The sequence below is a fragment of the Calliphora vicina genome, chromosome 2, assembly GCF_958450345.1.
Source record: "Calliphora vicina chromosome 2, idCalVici1.1, whole genome shotgun sequence".
Taxonomy (NCBI): Eukaryota; Metazoa; Arthropoda; class Insecta; order Diptera; family Calliphoridae; genus Calliphora; species Calliphora vicina.
In genome coordinates, this window is record NC_088781.1 from 54149447 (window position 1) to 54163677 (window position 14231).

Here is a 14231-nt window from a genome sequence, read left to right on the forward strand (position 1 = left end):
AATTTAGAAATAGTGAATAATTAATTTACTAAAGAATTAGTTACTCAATTTAAAACCCGAATTAATGAACGACATAAAAAAGTTCTTAATATATTGTATTTGAATTCTGGATCATGTCCAACTAGCTCAAATTTTTTAAAGAATAGCTCCAAAACGGAAACTAAAGGGTTTACTATTGGAGTTTTGTAGATTGTTCGGGAGTTAATCTGATCAGAATATTTATGTTGAAAATTTAATGATGGACATCAAAACCTCATTCTTTACTTTTTTTAAAAAATTAAATTATTCGAATAATTTATATAACCCGTTTGTAATTTATACATTTTTCATTTCCGACCTATAAAGTATATATATTCTGGATCCTTATAGATAGCGGAGTCGATTAAGCCATGTCCGTCTGTCTGTTGAAATCAATTTTCTGAAGACCCCACATATCTTCGGGATAAATCTTCAATAATTCTGTCAGACATGCTTTCGAGAAGTTTGCTACTTAAAATCAGCAAAATCGGTCCACAAATGGCTGAGATATGAGTAAAAAACCAGGACAACCTCGATTTTTGACCTATTTTTAACCTATATCTGGATTACTAAGACATTAATATAGACAATATGGATATCAAATGATAGATATTTCAAAGATATTTGCAACGACTTATATAAAACCATAGTTAAAACCATAAGGCAATAATAGATCGCTTACTATTATTATTATTTATTTGTGGTTTTTCGTATGAAAATTTAAAAAGTGAATTCATTATTTATAGAATTTATTTCTTATTGAATCATTCTAATTTCTTTAAATTTCTTCTTCAAATCCATAACAAAATAGCTTCTTAAATTTATTAATTGATTAAATTTTCTTCAATTCAAATCTAGTACAAAAAGGCTTAAGAAAATTGTTTTCAATTAATTTTGTAAATGATTTGATTTAACAAAAATTTAATCATTCAAAGTTTGAATAAATTCTGTTATTAATTAACTTTAAATTTAATTCAGTTTAAACAAAGGCTTTGGAATGAATCTAAAAAATTAAATATTAGGAATGGATTTATGGAATAAAAGGCTGACATTTTTCAATTACGAATTAAGATTTTAGTGAATTAAGCTCAAATTTTATTAATTAATTCGAAGCTCTGATATTTAATAATTATAACGCTAAGTTTTTATATGAAATTTGGCTATAATATTCCTAATTTACAGTATCATTATATATTTCGGGTACCCGGGAATGTAGAAAAAAATTTCCCGATTCCCGGGAATCAAAAAAGGTCGGGAAATTAAAAACCCGAAAAGAAATCTGTTATAAGTTGTAAAATTGAAACTGCATCTGCCTTAGTGATCTCTAATAATGCGATAAATCTATCTTGTAAATGAATACTTTTTGATCCAACCTACCAAAAATCAATTTAAACTACCTTCCTAGGAAAAGCCCAAAACGGCAACGCTGGTCGTGTAATTTATGTCTATATTAAAGTTAATTATGTTGAATTTTGTGTGTATACCAAAATTTGTAAGCGATTTATGCATGTTAAAGTGATTTTCGGAAGCGGGTCTATATGGGAGCTATGACTAATTATGGACCGATAGTATCAATTTGGTGACATGAATTTTGTGTATATAAAACTTATTTGGAGCGGAATTTGTGGAGATACATATATAAATTAAACATTTATGACCGATAAAATCCAATTTCGGGAGGACATTTGTATGGGAGCTAGGTGAAATAATGGACCGATTTCAGCCAGTTTCAATAAGCTTGGTCCTAATATGTACCAAATTTTATCGAAATATCTTCAAAATTGCGACCTGTACTCTGTGCACAAGGTTTACATGGACAGCCAGCCGACGAGCCAGCCAGACGGACGGACGGACATCGTTTAATCGACTCAGAAAGTGATTCTAAGTCGATCGGTATACTTTAAGGTGGGTGTTAGACTAATATTTTTGGGCGTTACAAACATCTGCACAAACGCATTATACCCTCCCCACTATGGTGGTGTAGGGTATAAAAATTAATTTTGTTTACCTAAAAATATTTAAAATTTTTATTTTGAAGTATAATTTGGTGAAGGGGATATAAGATTCGGCAAGCCGAATATAGCACTCTTACTTGTTTTAAATTTTTTTTTGCTCAAAAGAAAGCTTAGGTCTTTTCCTTTAAGACCTATTTTGTCGCTTAGTAGGTTGCGAGTGGGATATCTATCAAAATAAATATTTTGTAACTCAATACATACAATTTTTGACTTTTTTTTGAAAAATCGAAAATATTGAAGGCCCTTTTTTAAATTTTTTTTTTGCTCAAAAGAAAGCTTAGTTCTTTACCTTTAAGATATTTTAGGTCGCTTAGTGGAATACGAGTGGGATATCTATCAAAATAAATATTTTGTAACTCGAGATATACAATTTTTTATTTTTGTTTGGCATTTTTTAAAATGGGCCCTTTTTTTATTTTTTTTGCTATAATGAAAGCTTAGGTCTATTCCTTTAAGACGGTTTTGGTGGCTTAGTGGTATGCGAGTGGGATATATATCAAAATAAATGTTTTGTAACTCAAGACATACAATTTTTGTGTTAAAACATTTATTTTGGTAGATATCGCACTCGCATCCCACTATGCGACCAAATAGCTCTTAAAGGTAAAGAACTAAGCTTTCTTTTGAGCAAAAAAAAATTTAAAAAAGGGCCATATTGGAAAAAAATCGATTTTTCAAAAAAAAAGTCAAAAATTTTATGTATTGAGTTACAAAATATTTATTTTGATAGATATCCCACTCGCAACCTACTAAGCGACCTAAATTATCTTAAAGGAATGCACCTAAGCTTTCTATTGAACAAAAAAAAATTATATTTTGCAAAAAAAAAATACAAAAATTTTAAGTCTTGAGTTAAAAAATATTTACAGGTAGGCCTCCATTTACGCGGTTCTAATTTAGAACGAAATGCTTTTGTGGGGCCAATAATTTTTTATTTCGCGTAAAACAATATATCAGTCACATAACAAAAAAGAAATTGGGACCTAAAAATCGAGTTAAATAGAAAATACATGTGTATGTAGATACAAACATATCGTCACCTTAAATGAAAGCGGACGTAACTACACAAAAATTCAAAATCGAGTTTTTGATTGATTGAACAATTGCCAAGAATACTCTATTATTGATCTTATAACGTATCCTGTAAAAACAGGCGGCGCACAGAGGGGCCAAACATACTAATTTTGAGGATTAATTGAAAAAACAAATTTCAAGAGCACAAAATTCTACATTAGCAGGCAAAAAATTAATGTGAAATATTAAAAGGTATTTTTATAGTCACGTGTTAAAATTAAATATTGTGAGAAAAAAACCTAAAAAATTTATAAAAAAAAAATAAAAAAATGTGCAAATAAATACTATTTGTGATAGGTAATTTAAAAAAATTAACAAATCTAATTATGCAACCATCAAGTTCAGGTATTTATTGATATGTTTTGGTTAAATTTGAATTATTTGTGGAAGTGGCTTTGATATTAGTTTTTATATTGGAAGTGCAAAAAAAATGGATTTTGTCAGTTCAAATGGACATAAAGTTATTAGCTGGGCTCAGCTGGGCAGAGAATTTAATATAATTTAAAAGCCTGGACAGTTAGGCGTTGTTTCAGAAAAAATTAGGTTGCTCATCGCTGCGCCTCATAAGTTATATGTAAATTAGTAAAAGCTTCACGCTTTAAGTCTACCATCAAAAAGCACTTTGCGATTCTGATAAACGTTTTATTGCTGTCGTTGTTGTTGTTATTGTCATTGTTTTTTGTTTTGTTTTATAAGAGATGTGTAAGTATTGTGATTAATAATACGAGAGTCACGTGTGAGTCAGGCCTGGACGTGGCTATATTCTTATATTATAATGAGATAAACAATAATAAACTTTTCTTTATTTCAGTTTAGTTTTCCATCCATTAATTTTCTAATCGTGAATGAATAGCACGCGGAATTTTAACAATTTAACTCTCATGCACTCACGCTTGTAAATGCTTTTTAAAAGTTCTTTTTTTTTGTGATTAATTGTACTATTGTAGTTCTATAGATATAGCACAGTTAATAATTATTTTATATGGTGGGTAATTGACTTCCCCCTCCTATATCCCTAAAATTTTGTTACAATATGCGGATTGGGCTACCCACGTAAAATTTTGCGAGCGTCGCTATTATTGTTGTTGAGATATTAATAAATCCGTATAAAAGGGGCATTTGACCCCACTGTGAGACGATATATACTTTAAGAAAACTTATTTTATTTGTACTTCTAAAAACTTACTTAAAACAAAAGTAAAGTAAAAAAAACTCAACTAAAAAAATTATTTCTTATCGAAAATTAAGGAACAAATTTCAATTAAAAAAACAAAATATTCTAATACATAAAAGAGATCAAAACATAAAAAAAATTCATAAAAATTAACGAAGTTTTCAAAAAAGAAATCTTTTATTCGCTTGTGTTTTTTTCATTTATTGTTGTTTGTTGCCGCATTATATAAAAATCGAGTAAAAAAAGTCGCGTATTTGAAAAATTGGTTGCTAATTTGAGTTCGCGTTATATCGAATTCGCGTAAATAAAGTACTGCGAAAATGGAGGCTTACCTGTATTTTGATACATATCCCACTCGCATCACACTAAGCGACCAAAAGGGTCTTCAAGGAAAATATCTCAGCTTTTGGTTGAGCTAAAAAAAAAAAATTAAAAAAGTTTCCATTTAAAAAAAAAAAAAAAAAAACGTCAACCAAAAAAGTCAAAAATTTTATGTTTTGAGTTACAAAATATTTATTTTGATAGATATCCCACTTGTCCCAAATTGTTTAGATTGAAAAAAAGCTATCTAAACAATTTGGGACACATTTTGCTAAGAACAATAGGTAATAAGTTACATGGAAAAGAAAAAACACCTGCTTGACCAAAATGTCAAACTTTGACCCCCTCTAACTCAGAGATTTCTCGACCGATCTTGTGTCTGAATTACCTTGGTGCACCTTGGGAAGACATCGATTTCAAAAGTTGGTTCACTTGACATGAAATGCCCCATATATAAATTTTGACAATTAATAAATTCATAGAATACTTTTTGAAAAATATGACAAACAAATTGAGTTTTAGGGAAAAAACAAATTTTTCAAATTGAAATTAAATTACTATTTTTAAGGATTTTTCCAAAGAATAATAACAAGAAGTGAAACGCTGTCAAAAAAACCTAAGTCGGTTGTCATAAAAAACCTAACTCTATGCATGTATTGGTAACATTTTGTTTATATGTATTAGTTTTCAAACCACTTTCACCACACTCCTCAAACACACAGAGTTGTAAAAAAGCGACCTTAAAAATTATAACAAAATTTTATTACAAAAATTCAAACAATTCTCAAATTATTTGAATGATTTTTGATCTGGAGAGGTTTTTTAAAAAGATTTTTCCGCTTTTTATTCCATAATTTCTGCAAAAATTAAGTTTATTTAAATTTTTTTATTAATTTCCAATACGAAATTTTACAAATGTGTTTATTTTAGTTTTTATTTCAACCCCCAAAAAATTAATGTCAAAAAAATTAAAAAAATATTTTTTTCGTTTGTGCAAAATATACGCTTTTCGGTTATTTAAATGGTTCAAATGTGTGGAAAAAATAATAAAAATATTATGTGATGGTGAAAGTATGTGTTAGAATTGCAATTTTGTGCAATTTTCAAGAAAAAGTTTTGAAGTTAAATCTCTCTCTCAAGTGTGTTGAATTTACATCAGAGGTTCGCAAAATTAAATCTTCTCACCAATACACTTACTCTCACCAACACATTCAATTCTTCATATTATTCAGTGCACCTACAAACACACAAATACAAAAACTGAAAAAATAAAGAAAAAGTCATACACCAGCGCTCATGCGTATTCCTAGTTTTTCAATGAAATGACTTCACCGTAAAATGGTCGAAACGCGCGAAACATTGTCTGCGTGTTTTTATACCCTTCACCTTCGTGAGAAGGGTATATATAAGTTTGTCATTCCGTTTGTAATTTCTACATTTTTCATTTCCGACCCTATAAAGTATATATATTCTGGATCCTTATAGATAGCGGAGTCGATTAAGCCATGTCCGTCTGTCTGTCTGTCTGTCTGTCTGTCTGTCCGTCTGTCTGTCTGTCTGTCTGTCTGTCTGTCTGTCTGTCTGTCTGTCTGTCTGTCTGTCTGTCTGTCTGTTGAAATCAGTTTTCTGAAGACCCCAGATATCTTCGGGATCCAAATCTTCAATAATTCTGTCAGACATGCTTTCGAGAATTTTGCTATTTAAAATCAGCAAAATCGGTCCACAAATGGCTGAGATATGAGGAAAAAACCAAGACAACCTCGATTTTTGACCTATTTTTTTACCTATATCTGGATTACTAAGACATTAATATAGACAATATGGATATCTAATGATAGATATTTCAAAGACATTTGCAACGACGTATATAAGACCATAGTAAGTTGGACCTACAATGGGTCAAAATCGGGAAACAAATTTTGAACCCGAATTTTTTTTTTTAAAAAAAAAAATTTAAAAAACAAAAAAAAATTTTTTAAAATTTAAAAAAAAAAAATTTTTTAAAATTTAAAAAAAAAAAATTTTAAAATTTAAAAAAAAAAAAATTTTAAAATTTAAAAAAAAAAATTTTTAAAATTTAAAAAAAAAAAAAAAATTAAAATTTAAAAAAAAAAATTTAAAATAACAATCGAAAAATTTTTTTTTCCAAAAAATTCAAAAAACAACTGGAAAAAAAGTTAAATTTTGTTTACCTAAAAATATTTAAAATTTTGAAGTATAATTTGGTGAAGGGTATATAAGATTCGGCACGGCCGAATATAGCACTCTTACTTGTTTATTTTATAATTTGCACGTGTTGTTGAACGCTACATGCGTCCATGGCAGATGTAGCCTCAGATATATTTTTAGCTCCGAAAGCATTACAATTGTACCAACCAAAGTATACCAAGTAGTCCAACTCTCTATTTTTTAAAATTACTCTCCCACATATACGGGTACTGTGTAAATTCAACACCCTTGTGAGAGAATTATACACATCAAAAGTCTCGAGATTTTAACTATAAATTGTCGAATAAATATAGTTTGATACACGTAAATTCACTAACACACACTATTTTATATTTTTTTTCAACATATTTAGCACTTTTTCTTTTCCGAATCACGTCCATTTCGCACAAACTAAAAAATATTTTTTTTTATTAATTTTGACGTTTTATTTTGTTTGTGGTAGGTTTAAAATATAGAACAGAGTTTCAATTTTTGGTATTGAAAATAGAACAAAATTTAGATAAATTAAAATTTAAACATTTTTATAGAACTCTGTGAGTCTGGTGAAAATTAAAAAGGGAACCAACACATCTAAATTTTTGTTACTAACACATATTTAGACTTAGGTACTTTTTCACTAACACATGTATAGAGTTAGGTACTGCTGTCAAAGAGTTGGACTACTTGTTATACTTTGGTACCAACTATCTCATCCCTGAGTTGTATCAAGTAATAGAGACAAAAGCAAGTTGTAGCACATGCCATAAAGAAAACTTATTTTGTTTGCAATTCTAATTTTACAAAAAGTGGAATGAAAAAAAAATACATGTCTGTTACAATACGGCTGCATTCAGTTTCATTTTTATCGCATTTTTTAGTCTTTATAAATGGGAGATTGTTTGCAAGAAATTTATGAAATTAAGTTTTCTTTTCGGTTTAATTTTTGTTCTTTCTTCTATTTCTTTGTGTGTTCTTGTTGTAGCCACCAAGTAATGTTATAAGTGTTTTCTTGTAGAACGTATTTTCCATTTTGTTCATTTTATAAAATTTTAATTAAATTTCCATTTGTTTTCCCATGTTCTTCATGTTGCATTCAAATAAATTTTTAGTCGGTTTGTGTAAAATTATCTACAGCTTTGGGGAATTACAATATTTGCATTCATTTGTGTAAACGTTTATGTGATTTTATGTTATTCTTTCATTTTGATATTGGGTTTCAGGCCGAAAACCTTAATTGTAGGATTTTGTTTAAAGGAAACAAGAAAATTTGGATTTGTATTAAGCAAAAAACAGTTCTGTAATTGCAAGTATTAGTTCCAGCTTGATGGAACTAATGGGGATATTATCTTATATGTTATCATATTTCAAAATACACATTAATTTCTTAGTTTACTTAGAAAGAATAATAGAAATTACATATAACACATGTTATTATCGCGTCGATAATATGTAGATATATCTTTAGTGTTGTCCCTTTAACGAGAAGTTTGGAAGAAATATGCATTTTGTATATGCGAAAATAGAAGATTCAAATAACTTTTGTTTTTCTCGTCATTTTGCTGCTTTGCCTCATATTCTCTGTGATGCTGTAACTTCAGCTCAGTTAGATGTTGACTGTCTTGTGGTTTTTGTGAGACTTGCTGTAAATTTTGTTCTCCATTTGCTAATTCTTGTTCCAGTTTTTGTTGTGGTTCTTGTAGTTCCTGCTGCAGATTCACTTTTTTTTCCTGCATCTCTAGTTTAGTGTCATTAATTTGTTGTAGCTGCTCCTGAAGATTTTGCATTAACTCGTTTTGTGTTTTTAGTTCTTGCTGTAAATTTTGACGCTCTTGAATTTCTATTCTTAACTTCTCATTAAGTTTTTCGATGTGTTCTTGTAGTTTTTGTTGGGGATGCTCGCAAATGTATCCATAAGTACGTGCACAATTAATATCAGTCCATTCATCGTCTCTACTCCATCCAATTAAAACACAATTATATTTGAAATCTGGATTTCCCTGAAACCAATTGGTATATTTAAATGGTTTTCCTGTCGGTATCCAAAGAAAGTGACGGGTATTTGGTAGCATTAAACCACCCAACCACAATTGTGGTACATTTTTAAACAGTGCTGTTAATGCCTGTTGTTCCGTGTCCGACTCAATTGCAGCCAGTGTCATATTTAGTTTCAGGCATTCAATTAGACTATCGTACCACGAATACTGAAACATTGATATGCAAAAGTAAAATTTGACAATTAATAGATCTGAAATTCTCTACTAACATTTTCATCGTCTTCTACATAATATTGTTTGTTTTCAGTTGTTGTATAGAATTTACCAGCGGATTGGATTTTGTTTATTTTAAGAATTAAAAATAAAACAACTATTAGGTAATAAAACAAGCTTGAGCTCATTTTGAATTGTTTCTTTTTCAAACGTTCTATTAAACTGAATTATTATAAATTTGGTTTCAGTTATTTATGTATATACAAATTTGTAGTAGTAGGGCTAACAATTTATATGGGACAAAAACAGATCTAGCGACAAGAAATTAACTTAATTTCATATAAATCAGTGGTCGTTTTTTTTTGAGAAAAATTGCAATTGTGTAATTTTTTCTCAAAAATAACGTATGTATGTATATGTAATTTTGAAGAGTACATATCTGTCAATTGTTCTCTTTTGGTTTCCAAAAACAGAGAAATTGGGTACCTTCACAGAAAAAACTATTTCTTAAACCTTTTCAATTCAAATATTTGTCACATATTGAACTGGTTTCATTTATTTCATAATTAAATCAAGTATGAATTGCAAATACAAAAATGATTGAATAGATAATTTTCGTAATTGAAAAAAACATTTTTGTTATTTTTTGTGTTTCAATTACGAAAATTATCTATTCAATAATTTTTGTATTTGAAATTCAACCAATAACGAAAATTGTATATTCAATTGTCAAAATAATCAAATTCAAAACTAAAAATTCAATAGAAAATATCAAGAAATTTTGTTTTTGAGCAAATGAATACTTGATTTAATTATGAAATAATTGAAACCAGCCCAATATCGGATAAATGTTTGAATTGAAATATAATTTTTTCTGTGTTACGAATTCAAGGCAAGACATCTTGAAAGACGATTTGTTATTGAATCATTGAGCATGCGATATATAGTGGTTCAATTACGATAACATGAAGCATAAGAGCCAAATATCCATGGTGCCAAGATAATTCTCTGTATTTGGTGGGAGCTTTAAAGCTATTATTGGCTGAAAAACAACCAATATATGCGGCCAGAGAAACCGTAATCTATATATATAAAAGAGTAACGTTACTGACTGACTGACTGACGGATTCATCATCGCACAGCCCAAACGGCTGAAGCTAGAATCACGAAATTTTACCTGTGGGTTCCTCCCTCCCCAAAACGATCCGATAAGAAGGGATTTTTGGAAATTCGAACGTTTAGAGGGTAAAAAAGGGTAAAAACGGGTAAATTCGGTAACCTTATATCTTCAAAACTAATAAAGATACAAAAAAACTTAAAATTCCATGTTACTCCATTTAAAAAATAAGCTGACAGGTGTTTCATACTTTTTCGAAATTCGAAACATTTAGGGGAGAAAACGGGTAAAAACTGTATTTTGGTACTTTTTTTTGAAACCAATAAACATAGAAACAAATTTTAAACCGTATTCTTTAATTATCAAAAAATAAAAAAATATAAGTTTTGTACTTTTTGGAAATTCGAACCCTTAAGGGATAAAAATTGTGTTTATTTTTGGTACTTATTCATAAAATATGTTTTTCTATAATCTGACATAGACATACGAATATTTTATTATGATCTCCCACCACGTTACAGAAAAAATTGAATAAAATTGTACCACCTCAATGGGGATAAAAAAGGTATCAAAAAGGGGATAAAATCGGGAAAATACATTATATTTGAAATTATTAAGCCAATTTTGATAATTTTTTTAACGTTGGTTGCTGGATTCATACAAAAATTAACTAACAGGGTGTTATTTGGAACTCGAGTACCAAGGTGTATATTGGGCCAAATCCATGTAAACAGTTTGGTACTTTTTTAACATTTTAAATTAATTCAGTTATCGACATTAAAGTTAGCTGATATGTATCTGAGTGAAGTTAGTGTTAGGAATAGGGGATAATATTTAGGTACCAAAATGTGTGAACTGAACTATAGGTACTTTTTTGTTCTTCTAATGGTACTTTTTTGAAATGGGAAACCACAAGTGTGGGTTTTTTGGTACTTTTTCTATATTCTAATGGTACTTTTTTGAATTTTCTATAACTATGGACTTAGAAACATGAAATTAAGCATATATGGTCCTAGGTGAGTGAGAATTCTAGGGGGAGACTTTTTGGTACTTTTTTCTTTATTCTAATGGTACTTTTTTGAATTTTCTATAACAATAAACTTAGAAACATGAAATTAAGCATATATGGTCCTAAGTGAGTGAGAATTCTAGGGGGAGACTTCTTGGTACTTTTTCTTTATTCGATTGGTACTTTTTGTAATTTCTTCACCAATGAACCTAGAAACATGAAATAAAGCTTATATGGAACCGAGTGAGTTGGAAACTACAAGTGGGTGCTTTTTGGTACTTTTTCTATATTCTAATGGTACTTTTTGAATTTTCTATAATATAATGGACCTAGAAATATGAAATTAGGCGTATATGGTCCCAAGTGAGTGAAAATTCAAGGGCATACTTCGTGGTATTTTTTCTTTATTCTCATGGGTACTTTTTTGAATTTCCTATAATAATGAACCTAGAGTTTCCTAAAAATCGAAGAATTTCAAAACCGCGGTTTCGGTTTTGTGATAATTTATTAAATATTATGTATTATAGCAACAAAATTATTTGATAATATAGGAAATGATATACAAATCTAAAATTCAAACTTGACGGGTTATGGTTTAGTGAATGCGAATTTAAAAGTGATAATCAATGGTACTATTTTCTTATTGCAATGGTACTTTTTGAATATTTTATAATAATAAACCTAAAAATTTTAAATTAGGAACACATTTTGCATTTTCTATAATAATGGACCCAGAAATATGAAATTAGACATTTTCAATTAGATTCACAAAGTGAGACTTGATAGTACTATTTCTTTCTTCTAATTGAGGTGGCGAAGCGCACCGGGTCAGCTAGTATTCTATATTTAGAAAGACGTTAGTTGGTTAGAATGTTTTGCCTCGCCCGCCTTATAGTCCTTATGATTACCAACTATAGCGCTCGCCAATGACGCCGCCAGCCCCAAATCCACAACAAACTATGACATTTTCAGGAAGCATTGGAAGCTCATATATCGTATGTGGATTGGTATAATGGGCGAAGCGAGCGCAACGTTGCCAGCACAGAACACCCATTTTGATTAAAATGTTTATTGAGAGACCCTTTATATTTTTTCTCCTTACTTAGTAGAATCCCAAAATCAGTTCATATTCGTTAATATGGTTACAATGTTAGATATATTTTTAATACTCAAGCTCAAGTGATCTTTGGCCTTCAGAGAGACATTCTTCTGAAAACTTAATTCCTATTGCTAAAATAGAAATATTTCTGGGGCTATGCTAATGTACATAGTTTTTGCATTAGTCATATGGAAAAGTCATATATGAAATTGTTGATAAATCAAATACGCTTTAAGAAATAAATATATGTGTGGTTTAAAGATAACAAGTTGCTCTTTTTATTTAAAGTTTTCAATCAAAGTATTGTAGAAATCATAGATGAATATACATATGTACATTAGAGTGACAGCTGATTTTATTTTTTAGATATCAAAGAGTGCCGGGTTGAATATTGTGACACTAGGCCTAAAAGCTATGTGCTGAAAATTTGGACGCGCATCGAGGTCAAAGTTCAGATATATGCAAAATTTTACTATTTATATGAAATAAATAGGTTAAACCTGTCACTGCATTGTTTTGTAGAAATATGTAGATTTATTTATGTATGTATATTAGGGTATTTAATCGATTAACCGTTAATCGGTTAACCGATTAATTTTGGACGGTTAACTGTTCGAATAATTTGAAATTGCCGATTTTCAAATAACAAATAAACCGATTAATTTGTATCGTTTAACCGAAATTCCTTTTTTTGCACTTTAAATTTTTTTTGTATTTATTTTTCCCTTTCAATTCAAATACAAATTTCAAATTAAAATTAGATATTTTTTGAACATCCAATAAACATGTTTATTGAGTATGTATAACAACTGACATATTTAATTTACATGTATTTGAAACTTTGTTTGTATTTACATGTATAGACGAAACTTTTTTTGAAATGAGTCTTTTATCATAACTGAACGAAACTATTAAATTAATCAATATCTAAAACAATCCAAAAAGGAATATTCTTGATTTCTCCAAAATATACAATCAGCGAGAAAGTTTTTTCCAAAAAAAGTTTTATTAAATCTAAAGAAAAAAATCGTTTAAATTATATTCTGTTTATAAAAGATTATTTCAGAAGATCTCACTAAAACTATAAAAAACTCACACATCGCTCATTTGCTGCAACAACGTCATAATTCAAAAAAAGTCGTTTCGAGAAAAACACCTTTGAATATTTTATGACATTTTACTATTTCTTAAATAAATTTTCAACAATTCATGCGATTTCAGAAATTTAAATAGGAGATTTTAATATTTTTCTAAACTGTATTTAACCCAAATTTTTACTTATCAAATATACGAGAAAACATGAATTTTTACAATGTTTACAACAAAAAAACACGCTCACACAAAAAATAATTTATTTTTTTGAAAACTGATAAAACTATATGAAAGATTATAGAACAGCGCATATTTTGTATTACTCAGTTCAATAAACACGGATTTTGAGTAATGATGTTGTTGCAGCAAATAGGCGATATGTTTACAAAAATTATCTCAAATACCTTATTTGCCATTTTTTATGTTTTTGTATACAAAATTCGATGTTGTATTTTCAATTTGAAATGAAAATATAAATTATTCGGTTAATCGGTTAATAATTTTAAATTAACCGATTATTAACCGATTAAATCTAAACCTCGATTAATTATTTGCTCGATTAACCGATTAAACCAGAAATCCGATTAATTGAATACCCTAATGTATATTAATGAATATTACAAAAAATTAAATATTTGAGAACATATTGAGGCATAAAAAATAGGTTTTAATTTTTTGAAAGCAGATATGCGATTAGACAAATTGTTTTCAAAAGTTCGGAAGGTTTTATACCATGCATGAATACGATTTTTGCTTTATTTGTCTTTTATAATATTTACCGAAATATATTTTTCTTAGTTTCTGTATAATTTAAAATAAATTAAAGTACTTTTTTCAAAAAAAAAAAAAAAAAAAAAATGGCGAAAAAAATACTTTTTTCTTTTTATTTAATTTGAG

The 14231-nt window shown here is 28.7% G+C and overlaps 1 protein-coding gene across 1 annotated transcript in view; it reads right to left on the bottom strand.

Annotated features, from left to right (window-relative positions):
- Positions 1-6162: 6162 nt before the first annotated feature.
- Positions 6163-14231, bottom strand: part of LOC135950452 (lectin subunit alpha-like) — a gene marked incomplete at its 3' end in the record, with an annotated part of 63671 nt that continues 55602 nt past the window's right edge. The window contains exons 3-5 of the mRNA XM_065499996.1: positions 8291-9011; positions 7516-7583; positions 6163-6204 (exon numbers count right to left, since the gene is read on the bottom strand). Of these exons, the coding sequence (XP_065356068.1) occupies positions 6163-6204; positions 7516-7583; positions 8291-9011 (831 nt within the window). The remainder of the gene's footprint in view (positions 6205-7515; positions 7584-8290; positions 9012-14231) is intronic.